This window comes from Theileria parva (genome assembly GCF_000165365.1).
Source record: "Theileria parva strain Muguga chromosome 3 map unlocalized ctg_530, whole genome shotgun sequence".
In the NCBI taxonomy this organism is placed as follows: domain Eukaryota; phylum Apicomplexa; class Aconoidasida; order Piroplasmida; family Theileriidae; genus Theileria; species Theileria parva.
In genome coordinates this window covers 822,721-837,274 of record NW_876245.1, presented here as the reverse complement: position 1 = coordinate 837,274, position 14,554 = coordinate 822,721, and the positions used below count along the sequence as shown (strand labels likewise).

The following is a 14,554-nucleotide window of genomic DNA, read 5'->3' as shown; positions in this document are numbered from 1 at the left end:
TGATAATATTCGAATGTGTAATAGGTTTATTTGTGGGTATTCTAGGGCGTTGTATTTGCCTGATTGTGTAAAAACAGTAATTTAATTGTGTCTTTCCAATTCAGTAATTAATTTTACAAGCTTTCTTTTATGTAAATGGCTTTTTTATTGAAATTTTAACATTTAAGTAGTTGTAGCCCAAAGTGTGTGCCCTAGTGTGTGAGCCCTCAATTTACTCTGACTCTCACATATTTCTCACGCCCGTTACACTTTTTATATTTGTTCATCAGTTTTATATTTAATTCACTCGACATTCACTGCTATTATGTCCCTTTACAACCGGGATTCCATCACCCTTTCACACTGAGAACACTGCCAGTTCTTACATTACACAATTGAATTTATTACATTACCAAATTTAATAATATATTTTATAATGAAGAATACAATTTTTAATTTGAATCTCAACAGTAGTAACACACTCAATACCAACAACACACTCAACACCACTACCGTAGTGGACACTAATAATATTATTAATACAGTTGATAAGGTTGTGGATAAAGTAGTAGAAAACGGATCTGCGAGTGTAGGAGAGGAAACATTGGAGACAGAGTTGAGTAAACCAAGGCTCCAAAGTCAAAAAGAACACACACTTACACAATTACATAATTTCCATAATGAAGTTCTTAATCTAATTAATAATGAAGATTTCAATGAAGATAATGAAAAGATTTCAACCAATGATACTATTTTAACTGATAAGATTTTAACTAATACTATTTTAACTAATACTATTTTAACTAATGATAAGATTTTAACTAGTGAAGATTTTAATGAAAATAAGACTCAGAATTTGAATGAAGAAGTTAGAAATTTTAATGAAGATAGCGAGAATTTGAAATTTAGTGAAAATAAGACTCAGTATTTGAATGAAGAAGTTAGAAATTTTAATGGAGAAAATGACAATTTGAAATTTAGTGAAAAGCATTTGAAAGAGAATGAAGAAAATTTTAATAAAAATTTAAAATTTAGTACAAATATTTTAAAATTTAATCAACTTTTCAATCAAAACAACTTAAAATTTAATGAAAACTTAAAATTTAATGAAAACTTAAAATTTAATGAAAACTCAAAATTTAGTGAGAACTTAAAATTTAATGAAAACTTAAGTTTTAATCAAAGTAATTTAAATTTTAATCAAAGTAATTTAAATTTTAATGAAAGCTTAAATTTTAATAATATTTTAAATTTGAATCAAGACAATTTTGTTTCTAGTGAAAAAAATTTTAATTTTAAAGAGAATGAAAAATTTGATAAAACATCAAGTCACTTGGGTTTAGGAACATTTGATAGCCTAAACCAACCAACTAACCAATTGAATGCCAATAACCAGTTGCCAAACGATTCACACACACACAACACATTACACACTAACTCTTATAACACACTCAATAGTACAATCAATGATATGATCAAATCTCTCAACCACTCACTCAGCTCCAATAACTCGGAATTTAACAGCGGGAACTACAGTACAGACCTCGGTACTAACTATGGCACAGAGTTCGGTGATTATGCAGTTGACTTTAAAGCCTCTAGACTAACCAGTGGACTAGACTACTGTGAATCCGGCTACTCCACCTTCAGAGATCAACTAACCGAATTTAAACCTGAGTCACTAGACTACAAAGGTGATTCACTTGATTTTAAGAGTGATTCACTAGATTTTAAGAGTGATTCACTAGACTACAAAGGTGATTCACTAGATTTTAAGAGTGATTCACTAGATTTTAAGAGTGATTCACTAGACTACAAAGGTGATTCACTAGATTTTAAGAGTGATTCACTAGGCTATAAAGATAGTTTAACAGAGTTTAAAGATGATGCGCTGGGATTAAAGGAGGACATATTTGGGTTTAGAGATGACTTGGCGGGATTTAGTGAGTTTGAAAAGGGACTCTTCTCAATGTGTGACGAAACCTCCACACAACAAGGCTCATCACTACTCTCCTCTCCTGAACAACCCAACACCAACAACTCTATCAACTCTATCAACTCTATCAACTCTATGAACGCAATGAATAGTGTGGAAAAGAGTGATGGAAGATTATTGCAGTATTTGAATAGTGTTTCAACGAGTTTCGGTGATTCAAATTACTCTTCAGAATCGCTTTATCACAACTATTACTCCAACTATGGTAAACACTACGGTAAAGGGTACGGTGAGGAGGAATTTGACATGGGATACTACGGAAACTACATCGACTTGATAGAAAAAGAAGATGAAACACCGTTTACACATGTTGTTAGCAGTGTTAACACTGTAGCTGACACTATTACTCCTCTCTGCTCTGATACTATCACACCTCTGTGTTCGGATACTATCACGCCCTTATGTGCCGACACTACATTCAGTGCTGATACTACGCTGTGCGGTGAGACTGTGACGCCATTGTGTTCAGAGTTGAACACGGAGTTTGCAGAATCAGTACATGGACTCCTGGAACGTTATTTAATGGGTGATATTACAGTGGAGAATGAACTGTTCTCCATGTTTATGACAGAGTTCACCGTGGAACCTTCTGAAGTCTACAACACCATCATCAAATACTGCAATCACAAACTACTATTACCCTTCTCACACAAACTTTTATTATTGTCGAATCAACTCACTGACACTGTCAACTCTGTGAACAGTGTGACCCCAGCAAGAGGCGTGACTGTGGAAGTGTATACTGAGACTTTGGTATCAATTCTGAGTATACCAGATACAGTCCAATTATCAAGATCACTGTTGAATCATCTGCTATCATATCAGTCCAATGGTATAGACTCTGTGATAAAGAAGTATGTCACAATGTTAATCCAGTTGATAAGAAAGGACCCAGGAGTAATGGAACGGGTCTTAAATATATTAGAAAATCATCAAGGCAGATTAAATATTAAGTTGAGTTGTCTCATTGTTGGCTATTTGGTACAAATTGATCTCTTGGGGAAGCCGAAATTTGATAATTTCCTCAATCTGACAGATTCTGATTGTACCACCACACTGTCCAGAATGTTCAGAATGTTGTTCTATTCTAAGCTGACGACGGCGGTTAAATTCGTCTTAAGATTTGTGGACGTGATGGTGAACCCGAATTTCACAATAGATTTCATCGAGAGTAATAAAGTTCTACTGCTGTTTCTGGAATTCTGCGCCATCAACTTTGGCCTAAGTTATGGCACCGTAGTGGTGAGACTACTGGAGAAAAAATGCTTCAACGCCCTGTCATTTATTAATTCCCTACAACTTGCGTTAATTATTGATTACCCCTCAGTGGTTACAAAGATTGCACTGTCGTCGCTACAGACTCTGAAAAGTGTTGTGCCAATTGAGTTCACCAACGCCAACTTTGGGAAATTTGAATTCATCACACTGGAAAATATTAATCTCCTCATCCAAACCATTGGTAATGGTGGTAGTGGTAACACTGTCAATACTAACACAGTCACCACCAACTCAATCAACAGTAACACAGTAAACAGTGTGAGCGGTAGGTTGGTGACAAACTTATTGGACGTGTGTAAGCAATTGTTTGGAAGTGATAATAAGGAGTTATTTGTGCCACTGGTGGAGTGTTGTTTGTTGGCCGAGGATTTCCAAAGCTGTGAATCCGTAATGAAGTATTACTGTGACTACTATGGCATGATTTCAGAACCCATTTGTGAAAAAGTACTCCTGTCCATAGCTCTAAAGGGGAATTTTAATCACGTCAACAGATTACTCAAGGGCACACAATCTTACGAATCTTGTGAAGTCTTCCTCACACATTCATCCTACAATAATGATACAGGTGCGTTACGGTGCTTGTACCAACTTAGTTATTTAGTCCCTTAGTTATTCATTATTCATACCCTCTGGGATTACTTATTGCCTACTACCTACTTGTTTACCCCTGCGGAGACAATATTTTGTAGAGAATGGAATGACAAATGGTACTGCTGGCACTGGTAACTCTGGGATCTCTAACTCCAGTACGATGACCAATGGCTTGGTTAGGATTAGTACGTATTTAGTCCGTGTCTGCATAGCGATATTGAACTTCACAGTAGCGTTAAACTATGTGAAACCGTTACTGCGTTCAAATCATCAGAACGAGGAGATCAGCTCCATGCTAATGATGGTAGCTACGAGATTAGACTCGAGATCTAAGCTAGACTCTTTCTTAACCTTTTGTGAAAGGACGAGTATCCTCATCAATGAAGCCTGTTACAATGTCATCCTAGACTCCTGCATTAAGCTCAAGAATAATAAAAGACTATTAAGAATTATTAACAAGTTTAGAGTCTGGGGACTGTTACCAAATATACAAACCTTCGGGATCATCATCAAAACACTGTCTTCCTCTAATCTTATTCACGATTGTGAGGAATTGTTCTATCAATATATTAATTCCAACGGTACTAACGGGGTTAACGGGGTCAATGGTGCCAACGGTAGTGTGACTGGTGGTACAGTAACTAGTGGTACAGTGACTGGTGGTAACCAGGTAAGTAACCCCGTGACTCCATCTGCAAGCACCGTGACGAATAATGAAATAGTGTACGGATGTATGTTTGATGCATATGTGAATAACAATAGTGTGGATAGCGCAATGAGATTATTCGAGGACATGAAAGAGCGAGGCAAAGTGAAGCCCAATACGATAATGTACACCACTCTGATCAAGGGCTACGGTCAGAATAAACAGCTAGACAAGGCTATGCGTATATTTAGACTAATGCAGCAGGACGGAGTACAGCCAAATACCGTGACATACAACTCAGTCATCGACGCCTGTGCCAGAGTAGGTGAAATGAACTCAGCCACAAGATTACTAGAGGAAATGTTATCCTCAGGCATAGAACCTGATTTAATCACTTTTAGCACAATTATCAAGGGTTACTGTGTACAGTCTGACATGGACAAGTCGTTTCAGCTACTGAGTGTAATGTATGAGCGTGGGATAATGCCCGATGTGATTTTATACAACAGTTTACTTGAAGGCTGTGTTAAATCTGGTCTACTGTGGCTATGCGAAAAGCTGTGGTCACAAATGCAAGAGTATAACATACCGCCCAGTAACTTTACCCTCACTATTCTGATTAAGATGTATGGCCGGAGCGGACAGCTGGATAAAGTCTTTGAACTAGCCGACGAGTTACCAAAACGGTACAACTTCAGTATTAATACTCATGTCTACACTTGTCTCATGAGCGCCTGTATCACTAACGGCAAGTACTCTATGGTCTTGGATATTTACAAGTATATGAAAATCAACGGTGTTAAACCCGACGCCAAGACTTTTGAGACTATAATTCAAGGGTTAAGCAGAGGATCACTGTTCAAGGAGGCGGCACAAGTTGTTATGGAAGTTTACTCACTCAGTAATAGTAACAACGGTGAAGCCCAAATACCAAATATTAACATTAAAATACTACAGCGGCTCTTTCAACGTTATTACAACTGCGTTGGCGGTTATAATGGAGGCTACAACGGGAACTATAACACAGTTAACTCGCAGAATAACGGCACCCTGAACACACACACTGGTACCAATCACCCCGTTACTAATCACCCTGTTACGACTCACAATAGCTCGAATAATGTGATACTGTTGAGTACGGCGAGTTCAGGAGTCTTGGGAGGAGTGGACGATACGGAAGAGCTGAATAGCATCTACACCTCACTGGCAAGAAGACTGGAACTCTTTGGAATTAAAATACCCAAATATTAATATCTTATCAACTATAATATTCATTAGTTAGTGCTAGTTAGGGGTTAATTATGTGTTCTGGATAGAAAATTTTAACTTTAAAATTAATTTTTATAGCTTAAAAATGTGTTTATTTTACATTCTATTTACTCTATTTTGTATATAAATAAAAAAATTAATAATTATAAATATTACTGTAAAGATGATGGTGTTGTGGAACGAATTTTATCAAACAAATTAAATAACTTCAATTTTCAATTTTTTTATTTAAATAAATATTTTTAACATTAATTTATAAATTATTGGTAGAATTATTATGGCAAATACGTTGGTATCATTTTTGGAGAGGAGGAAGAAGACTGCCGTGAAGGCTTCGACGCTGTTACAGAAAACTGAGGAGCAAAGTGAGGAGGAACAGCAAGATAAAGACGCTGAGGAGCAGGAGGAAGCTCAGTCTGAACATGATAATGAATGGCGTGTGAGTAGTGATGAGAGTGATGAAGCTATACAGGCTCCATCAAATTTTGGTCCGAATCTGGTAAAAATAGTCCAAACAGTTGAAAATGGAGAGCCTGAAGACTCTGTAAAAGAGTCGCAGGAGCGTAAAACTCAGCAGATTTGGCCTAGAGAAGTGGAACAGCAGGTAGAGGAGCCAGTGACAAAGCCAAAGATTTGGGTACCTAAATTCCGAGACTCTAAGGGCATTTTAAGCTCTAAAAATGATGTAGACTTGGCTGAATCTGTTAAAATGTTCACTAAATCTGACGTCGCAAGTTTGAAGAAGAAGAAGAAAATTAAGCCGAAATCACAAGAACAAGAAGATGACTTTGCAGTTGTCAAGGTTAAATTTGATGTTTTTTCACTATTAAAAGATGAATACTCACAGTTTAAATCCCAGAAATTCACCATGGATGAACAATTAATCAAAATGAAATATTCCAACAGGTACCACACACACCTTTACTTATCACTTCAGTCAACTTGTATAACCTTTTGTTTAGGCAATTGGTATGACATATGAAGCGGTTTTGTAAAATGTAACATAGAATTAATTTGCTACACACATTATATACTTAATACTTAGGGTTTAGTATAGATTATTGATTGTATATTACATAGGGTATAATGGAGTACTAGGGTTTTAGATACGTATTATACTATTACTATACTATATTGTGCTTGATTATGCTAGTATAGAATCCCCTTGATGGCACACACTATATATTTATTGCTATATATCATACTTAGGATGCCTATTACTAAGACAGTTAACTGTATATTATACTATAAGTATTATTATACTAGTAAAAATGGTGTTAATATTGTGGAAAATGAGGATAAGACGAGAAATATGTCAGTGTTAATGGGGAGGAATAAGTTGTGGTGTTCTCCCCATTAGGAATGGGAATAGTAATTCACAGTTGGAATTCATCCAAATAACAACTAAAATACCAACTAGTTGATAGTAATGATGAAGTTTGTTACATTGGCTTTGTTAGCGGCATTGACTTCTGGCATCTATGTATCAGCAGAGGTATTAGACTTGAAGCCTTTGAAATTTGTCCTATACGGGAAACACGGTGAAGGTGATAAAACCGCAGTTGAAGTCGGTGTATGTCCTCTTGGTGATCTTCCTGATACCGTTTTCCTTCACAAGACTTTTGCCAAGGGTGATCATTTCTTCACATGGGTCAGACCAGTCCACGGCAAGGTAAACAAAGTTGTCTGTGGAAACCACTTGGTCTGGGAGGCAGTCGGAGACGAAGTACTTTTGGACTTGCACTTTGTAGGTAGCAAGGAGAGTAAGAAGTTTGTCCATTTGGAAGTTCTTCACCCCTTGGGAGGTGCAGTCCACGTGTTCCTTGCCTTCGAAGCAGGAGCAAATCCTGGTACTGCCAAAGCCGTTGGTATGGCTGCTTTTGTAGCCGCCCTCCACGAGTTGGTTGCAGGTCTTCACGACGTTGAAGGTCTTCCAGCACATCATCTCGTAAGCGCACTAGCACTTCATGCTTCTTAATCTAATAATTAATAAGTAAAGTCAACGTCTTAAGTTTAAAAAATCATTTAGTATTAGACAATCAGGACTTTTGTTTAATACTGTGTAAAAACACATAATTTAGTCCTATTCTTATACTAATTCACGCTATATATTCTAAAGTACACTCAGTACTATAGATAAACACATATATAAATATAAAGTATATTATGAATAGTTAATAAAACAACCATAAAGCATTAACGAAAACACTTAAAAGAGGAAACGGCAAATTCTACCTAATTTATAGCAATCTCTTAATTTTAAATTTTAATGTAGATAACTTTTGTTTGCAATTCATTCTTTTCATTATTTTTTTGAATAGCATCCTCTTGAAAGTCTCCATCATTTTCAAGATCTCCAGGAACATTTTCTGGATGTTTAATGAATATTGTTATTAATTTCCCTGTTTCCAAATAAGACTGAACTGCACTTAGCGGTAAATTAATATTAATCTTTGAAATATCTTCTGTTATTAATTCTTCATTGTCATATTTAACTTTGTTGCAGCCAAATTTGAAGTATATTTTAAACTCTAAATATTCATATTTTACTTCATATTCTTCCTCTTCAAGTTCCTCATCATTGTAGTAGAACTGGAATTTACTCATATTTACCCTCGTCTTGGTTATGTCAAGCCAGTTATTCAATTCCTTATCCCTTAGGAAGAGGAGGTATTTATTATTATCCTGGAGTATACAAAGGTATTTATCGTGATAATCATTCTCATTTTCCTTGACCATGAAAACGGATAATCTTCTGGAGAACTCTGCAGGGTCTTTAGTTTCCCAAATCAACGAGTTACCAGGCTCACATTTGGAGTCTACAACCCTTGCAAATTTGAAAACATGTTCACAGTACATTTCCCTACAATTATCCCTCGTCCGCGTGTTATATATCGTTTTTTCCTTCATATATTTGATATTTAAGTCTATTTGTATACTCTCGACCATTACGTCGGTGAATATTACATTATTCTTCAGTAAAATAGAATCGCATTCAATGTTTCCTATTACCTTGTTTTCAATCAAACTTGTTACTAGATTACCTATTTCATCGCTCACTACATTATTTATCTCATCCTTCATCATTTTTTCTGTTATTTCTTGTTTCACTGGATCATTTCCCAATGAATCTTTCAATGTATTTTCACATGAACCTTTCGATGTATTTTCACATGAATTTTTTGTATTGAGTTCTAGATTACTGTTAAGTGGAGAATTCATCGAATTATTGTTCATGATAAAATTATTTGTAGAAATGTTTGAAAGAAAAGCAGTTAAATAATTGTTTAATAAGTTATTTTTTAGTAGTAAGTAATTGATTGAGTAAATGGTTAGAAAACCGATTTTGTCATTGTCAATCAGTATGTTTATTATATTCTTATCATAATTTTTGGCTATTTGACAATAGATTTCTTCAACTTTTTTAGCAGCTTTTGAGCCTTCGCAGAGTATTACATTTTGATTTTTTGGCAGGTTTATGCCTGGGATTCTGGTCTGAATTTCCCTTACAATGCCATTTGAATACAATATAACCAGAGTATCATAAACAAAATCATACACTAAACGCTCTCTTCCTTCACATGATAGTTTGTAATCCCACTCATTGCCCGTTTCTGGCTTACTTTTTCTAACGTAAGGAACAACTCTAACGACGAAACCAAAATACTCTAAAGAACAGCTGAACACAATGCGTTCATTTTTTCTATTATCAAGGTTAGATTCACCGTAGTATGATTTTAAAATATTGAAACTTAGTCTCTGGTCAGTTATATCAATCCACTCAAATTTATCCAGCTTGAGGATTACAAAATTGTTATCCCTTTGCAATATGGCAATATATTCGTCACCCCTACATGAATAAGCGACTTTTTTAGCAAATTTTAAGCAGTTTTCAGTTTCCCAAATGGTTTTTTCTGACTTTGATATTGGATCATCCCAAACTATCCTTTTAATAAAATAGGAATACTCAGCCTCATAAGTTCTATATCCACATCTAAAACTACCGCGCCAATTGTCAGATTTATTCCTCGAGTTTATGTTTATAGTTAATTGTTCAGATTCTGACCAGACTCCTTCATCTCTAATCATCTTTTTAACATCTCCATTTACAAATTTTAGATAAAGTTTGTCTTTATTTTGCCCACGATAATTTTTTACTCTACGGACATATTCATTGGGGTTTGTTGTTTGCCATATCAGTTCTTCCGTTCCAGATGTTCTGTCTGTTCTGACAACTCTGTTGAATATGAAGCCTTTAAGTGGCTCATACCCACGTAAGCTAATTACAGCATGTTCTCTATTCGTCATAACTTCATCATTTAATTCCACTGTCACAGGTTTCAGATGAACAATTTCTAAAGGGTCATATGAACCAATGTCGTTGTAACGCAAAGTCTTCATTTTAAATTACTTTATATTATCTGATCTAATAACTTTAGACATTTCTAGATTCATAGATTGCCAGATCTACATACAATTACTCATACCAATATACTACAATATAATATATAGTATATATAATATATAGTTAATAGTATATTGGTTGTGAGATTATATGAAGAATCGTTTTCTATCGACTTGTAAATCAGGTCTCCAGATGAACTCGTATAAACCACCGTCAAGATCAAATAGTCCATCCTAACCCAAATACATTATCTACTTAATTACCTGTACAAAATGTGTTTTTAGTGTAAATCTAGGCCCAATCTCTTTCAATGAACATTTTTTCTCATTACGAAATACATATCTATACATCCATTCACTAACTTAACTATATACTCAGTTTTATAGTATAGGTATGTAATAACTCGGATATGTAGTATAGGTAAGGGTAAATGGTATTAGTTGAACCTGTGATGACGGAAGAAGATCATATCTCTTTGATTATGGAATGTAATAACTCTTCTACCTTCAAATTCCGGATCCTAATCCCAAATTACTAATCTAAGTAAAAAAGTACCAGAGGGAAGAGTGATGCGATTTGTCTACCTATTCTTCTTCCTAGTCTTGTATTGAACGAGTTAAGTACAATTTCAGGCTTTGTTGCTACTAATACTCCAGCACCTTTCATCTCAGAGGCCAGTTTGAGACTTGTAAGCTTAAAAAATGTCGTCGGTCCTCCTAATCCAAATTAATAATTAGCATGTTACTTGGTAGTGAACATATGTAAAGACCGTTAGGTAATTTGTCAGCGCCCTCAGTTACTAATAATATACTTGTAAATCCATTTTCCGTAGCATGTTTCACCACTTCCTTCAATTTATACTCTTCCCTCTAATATAATTTAATTGGTTATTTGCGACATACGGCAAAGTAATAAGAGTTGGATAAGACTAATAATAATTCCTTCATATATGTCCTCATCTTCTCAGATGGCCTCCTAATCACAAAATAAATAAATTTTAATTTTATATAGTTAATTTAGTCATAATAAATAACATTTTTAAGCATTTAAAATGCGTTTAAAAGTGAAAATTCTCTCTCAAAGGGTACAAATACAGGATAAATAGGCTAAATTAACCCTTAAATACTAATTATGTGTAGTACCGTGTGGATGTGATTAGTAGTTTTGGAGTAACTTTCCTGGAGAAGTGGTCGGAGAATTCATCGATTTGCTCTTCAAATTTAACTTCGACGTCTTCAGGGTCAACAATAGTCTCGTCAAATCTTCTTAGAGATTCAATTGTATGAGGTGTTTTTCTAACTACTGGAATTCCTCTTTTCTCATCTTCTCTGCGTTTCCTTCTCTCTATTCTCTTTTCTTTCTTCTTTTGTGCTTTTAATTCTAGTAACTTTGACATCTTTTTACCCTTTCTTCCAACCTTTGGATCAAGGCCTCGAATCCTCTGCCTCTCACGCTTCTTCTCATTCTTCACAGCCTTAACTGATTTTTTCTAATCAAATATGAAAATTATTAATATATTTGTAAATGATTGGAAAATGTGATAAAAATGTGATAGAATTAAATTTGGATAAAAACTTTACCTTTTCAGATTCCTTCTTCATATATTACAAATTATAAATTATTTAAATATATTTAAATGATTTAAAAAAATTAAAAATTTATAAAATTATACATTAAACCCTATGAATATTATCAAGTAATTGGCAACACAATAGGTAAATTAATCTAGTTTAACTTTATTTTTCTTTTTAACGAGTAGAAGGAGGTTTAAAAAGAGAATGTGTGCGATTATTCCAAACATAAAGAGCAGAATAATAATATTATAAGATCCAAAGAGTATGTGATTTTCCGAAGCCGAATAAATCTTCCTTAATAGGAATAAATCACCTCTAGAGTTTATCCACCGTGTTTTACCTCCAAATACGTGATCCGAAATATACAACAACTTGCCACTTAAATCCATAATTAGTTTGTAATTTTTGAAAACATTTGACCCGAGCAAGTGTCCCAGTAGCTTAAAAATTTTTCGAAAATTTTCAAATAAAAACGCTCGGACAATCTTCATTTTACCCTCAAACGGGTAGAAAAATACTGTAAATAGCATAAAATAAACAGTGCTAACACATGAAGTCACTTTACTCATCAGCAGACTACGGACACTGATGACATTCAGTGGCACTAGTAAGACTAGTGAGAGTAAAAATGACAGAGCCCAGTTCAACACTGATAATCCCAGGAGAAATGATAAAGATACAAAGTAAATTGCATATAATAGAAACAATTCTATACTCGGTAAACGGTCCGGTAATCTCATTATATACCAATAATATCCCATCCCCATCACTGACGTTACCTCTTCATTCACTCTATTCTCCACCTTACTGTCCATTGTGCCCTCAGGATTCTCCACGGTTTCCCTAGTAGTCTCCATAGTCTCCGCAGAGTCACTTTTCCTGACGAATTTAAGTTTACGTTTGATATTTAGTAATATTTGTTTAAGTTTAAACTTTTTTAAATTTACATTATTAACCCTAGATAACAGTAAATCCTTGGAAATGTAGTCTACGCCCCCGTAGTCATCGCCAAATAAGTTACTCGTCTTGTAAAATAATAACGAATTAAACAAAAATATGACAACATAAGATACCACAAGTAGTAGTAGTGCTAGTCTAACCTGATCAAAAGTGTATGACTGGGGTGGGTTACTGGCACTCCTGACCACTCTTAGTAACATAAGATACGCTGGAATTGATCCCACAAATATATTACAAAACACTAATAGCACACCCAGGATCATTGGCAAGTTATCAAAAAAGGGATCCAGCAACAACTTTACTATGGGTCTGATGAAGAGTAGTGGTACCACAAGGCTATAAATTGAAATTGAAATGAAAGAATTTGTAGTCACAAAGTAATAGAAATTAAACGATCTCTCCAGCACAGTGTCCAAGTTATTCATATTCCTCATTACCAGCACGAGGGATTTGAGTAACAACTCCTCCGAATTTCTCACCGCAATGTCACTATCGGTAGTATGTTTACATATTAAGGAAAACGAGTTAATATTCCTCTCTAGAAGAGAAATGTGAGATCTGGTCCTATCTACGTTAACGGCCATTCTGAAGATGGTATTCCACATACTTCTGACACTAACTGTAAGACCCTCGACGGTACAAATTTCTACGAATATATTCACAATGTCTTGATTTGGTAACCAGCCGTCAATTCCTTCATAAGATATCAAATATGATGAGCAATTATTTGTTCCTAAATCCAATACCATAGCGTTGTGGATAGTACCAGATCTGTACTGGAAGTATGGACTGGTATAGTAATCGTGCAGGAATTGTCTTGTACCAGCTGAAAACGGTAATCTCATAGTCACGAGCAGTAGTATATTCTGTGACAGATATTTAGCACTTGATAAGTGTCTCAATGCTGCGATCGCAAGTGTTACACTTGTTACGTCAGATTTATAGTTCTCAGCATTCACAGTAGCTATTAACAGTGTAGCACCTCTTGGCATACATCTTAAACAATTCAGACGGAATAATACACTATGTCCAGATATTCTATGAAGTGTACTGTTACTACTGTGGGTACTACCGTGGTTAGTGATATTAACAGTGGGCAGGGGGAGTAAAAACTTGTTGAATCCAATTTCAATATTATTGATGTTCGACAATAAGTTGGTTAGAGTTATAAATATTTCAGGTGTGTCATTATGAGGTTCGGAGGACCAATATGAGTATCTTTCACCCAGGTCCTCAGTACTACCATCCCTACCATCCTTAGTACTATTATCAGTATTACGGTTGGTATGATGTGAGTAATGATTTTTCTGTGAGTAGTACTGAGATTGAGAATTCGGTTTAGTTGATTTTCCCAGCTTTAGGATACGATTTATTTTATTTTTACTGAACTTGGCTGTGTCAGATTTACTTAATTCCTGTCTGATTAAATCCTGTTTGGTGGTGTACATTTGATTAATTTCAGAAGTTGTAAGCTCATTGAGTGAGTAGCGGTTAAGGTAGCCGTGTTCCTGTACCGAAGTATTATAGCTAAAGTGATCCAAGAATATTATCCCAAACAATACCAACACAAACAACACATTACTACAACTCAAATTATTATTATATTTATATAACTAATTAGTAATTAATTATATAACTTTGTATGTTATTACCTGGCGGGAATAATAGTTTTCCTGAGGAATCTCCTTAGGAAAATGAACTTCTTTGACGTTAACGACATGTTAACACTCTTTTAACTTACTCAAGTTATTAACAAAATTACATTAAAAATTTCAAAATTATTCATTTTTTAATATTGTTAATAAATTATAAATAAATTAAAATAATTATTTTTCTACACATATAGGGATGGAATC

General features: G+C 34.7%; 6 protein-coding genes across 6 annotated transcripts; 3 read left to right on the top strand and 3 right to left on the bottom strand.

Moving 5' to 3' along the window:
- Positions 1 to 415: 415 nt before the first annotated feature.
- TpMuguga_03g02640 (PPR repeat family protein) lies at positions 416 to 5,741 on the top strand (the record flags this gene model as incomplete). The annotated part of the gene is made up of 2 exons (XM_758329.2): positions 416 to 3,818; positions 3,943 to 5,741. 2 exons carry the CDS (start codon positions 416 to 418, stop codon positions 5,739 to 5,741), a joined length of 5,202 nt encoding a protein of 1,733 aa, XP_763422.2.
- Positions 5,742 to 5,848: 107 nt separating this feature from the next.
- TpMuguga_03g00401 (uncharacterized protein) lies at positions 5,849 to 6,782 on the top strand. The gene is made up of 2 exons (XM_061305687.1): positions 5,849 to 6,665; positions 6,722 to 6,782. The coding sequence occupies exons 1-2, from the start codon at positions 6,037 to 6,039 to the stop codon at positions 6,732 to 6,734; spliced, it is 642 nt and encodes a 213-aa protein (XP_061161019.1). The 5' UTR covers positions 5,849 to 6,036; the 3' UTR covers positions 6,735 to 6,782.
- A 204-nt stretch (positions 6,783 to 6,986) lies between these two features.
- Positions 6,987 to 7,737, top strand: TpMuguga_03g00400 (uncharacterized protein; the record flags this gene model as incomplete). The annotated part of the gene is made up of 1 exon (XM_758327.2): positions 6,987 to 7,737. The coding sequence occupies exon 1, from the start codon at positions 7,189 to 7,191 to the stop codon at positions 7,735 to 7,737; it is 549 nt and encodes a 182-aa protein (XP_763420.1). The 5' UTR covers positions 6,987 to 7,188.
- Positions 7,738 to 8,005: 268 nt separating this feature from the next.
- TpMuguga_03g00399 (uncharacterized protein) lies at positions 8,006 to 10,160 on the bottom strand (the record flags this gene model as incomplete). The annotated part of the gene is made up of 1 exon (XM_758326.2): positions 8,006 to 10,160. The coding sequence occupies one exon, from the start codon at positions 10,158 to 10,160 to the stop codon at positions 8,019 to 8,021; it is 2,142 nt and encodes a 713-aa protein (XP_763419.1). The 3' UTR covers positions 8,006 to 8,018.
- Positions 10,161 to 10,280: 120 nt separating this feature from the next.
- rpf1 (Ribosome production factor 1) lies at positions 10,281 to 11,820 on the bottom strand. Its single transcript, XM_758325.2, has 8 exons — positions 11,745 to 11,820; positions 11,307 to 11,653; positions 11,067 to 11,139; positions 10,910 to 11,033; positions 10,720 to 10,880; positions 10,611 to 10,684; positions 10,428 to 10,506; positions 10,281 to 10,397 (listed from the first exon to the last, which is right to left on the bottom strand). Exons 1-8 carry the CDS (start codon positions 11,763 to 11,765, stop codon positions 10,311 to 10,313), a joined length of 966 nt encoding a protein of 321 aa, XP_763418.1. The 5' UTR covers positions 11,766 to 11,820; the 3' UTR covers positions 10,281 to 10,310.
- Positions 11,821 to 11,884: 64 nt separating this feature from the next.
- TpMuguga_03g00397 (Gaa1-like GPI transamidase domain protein) lies at positions 11,885 to 14,503 on the bottom strand (the record flags this gene model as incomplete). The annotated part of the gene is made up of 2 exons (XM_758324.2): positions 14,351 to 14,503; positions 11,885 to 14,279 (listed from the first exon to the last, which is right to left on the bottom strand). The coding sequence occupies exons 1-2, from the start codon at positions 14,416 to 14,418 to the stop codon at positions 11,885 to 11,887; spliced, it is 2,463 nt and encodes an 820-aa protein (XP_763417.1). The 5' UTR covers positions 14,419 to 14,503.
- Positions 14,504 to 14,554: the final 51 nt, after the last annotated feature.

Coding starts and splice junctions, on each gene's coding strand:
- rpf1 (XM_758325.2), bottom strand. CDS start 11,765: ATGAAGAAGGAATCTGAAAAG. Junction 10,685..10,719: donor TCGCATCACTCTTCCCTCTG/GTACTTTTTTAC, acceptor ATTTGGGATTAG/GATCCGGAATTTGAAGGTAG. Junction 10,507..10,610: donor ATCTTCTTCCGTCATCACAG/GTTCAACTAATA, acceptor ATGGATGTATAG/ATATGTATTTCGTAATGAGA.
- TpMuguga_03g00401 (XM_061305687.1), top strand. CDS start 6,037: ATGGCAAATACGTTGGTATCATTTTTGGAGAGGAGGAAGAAGACTGCC.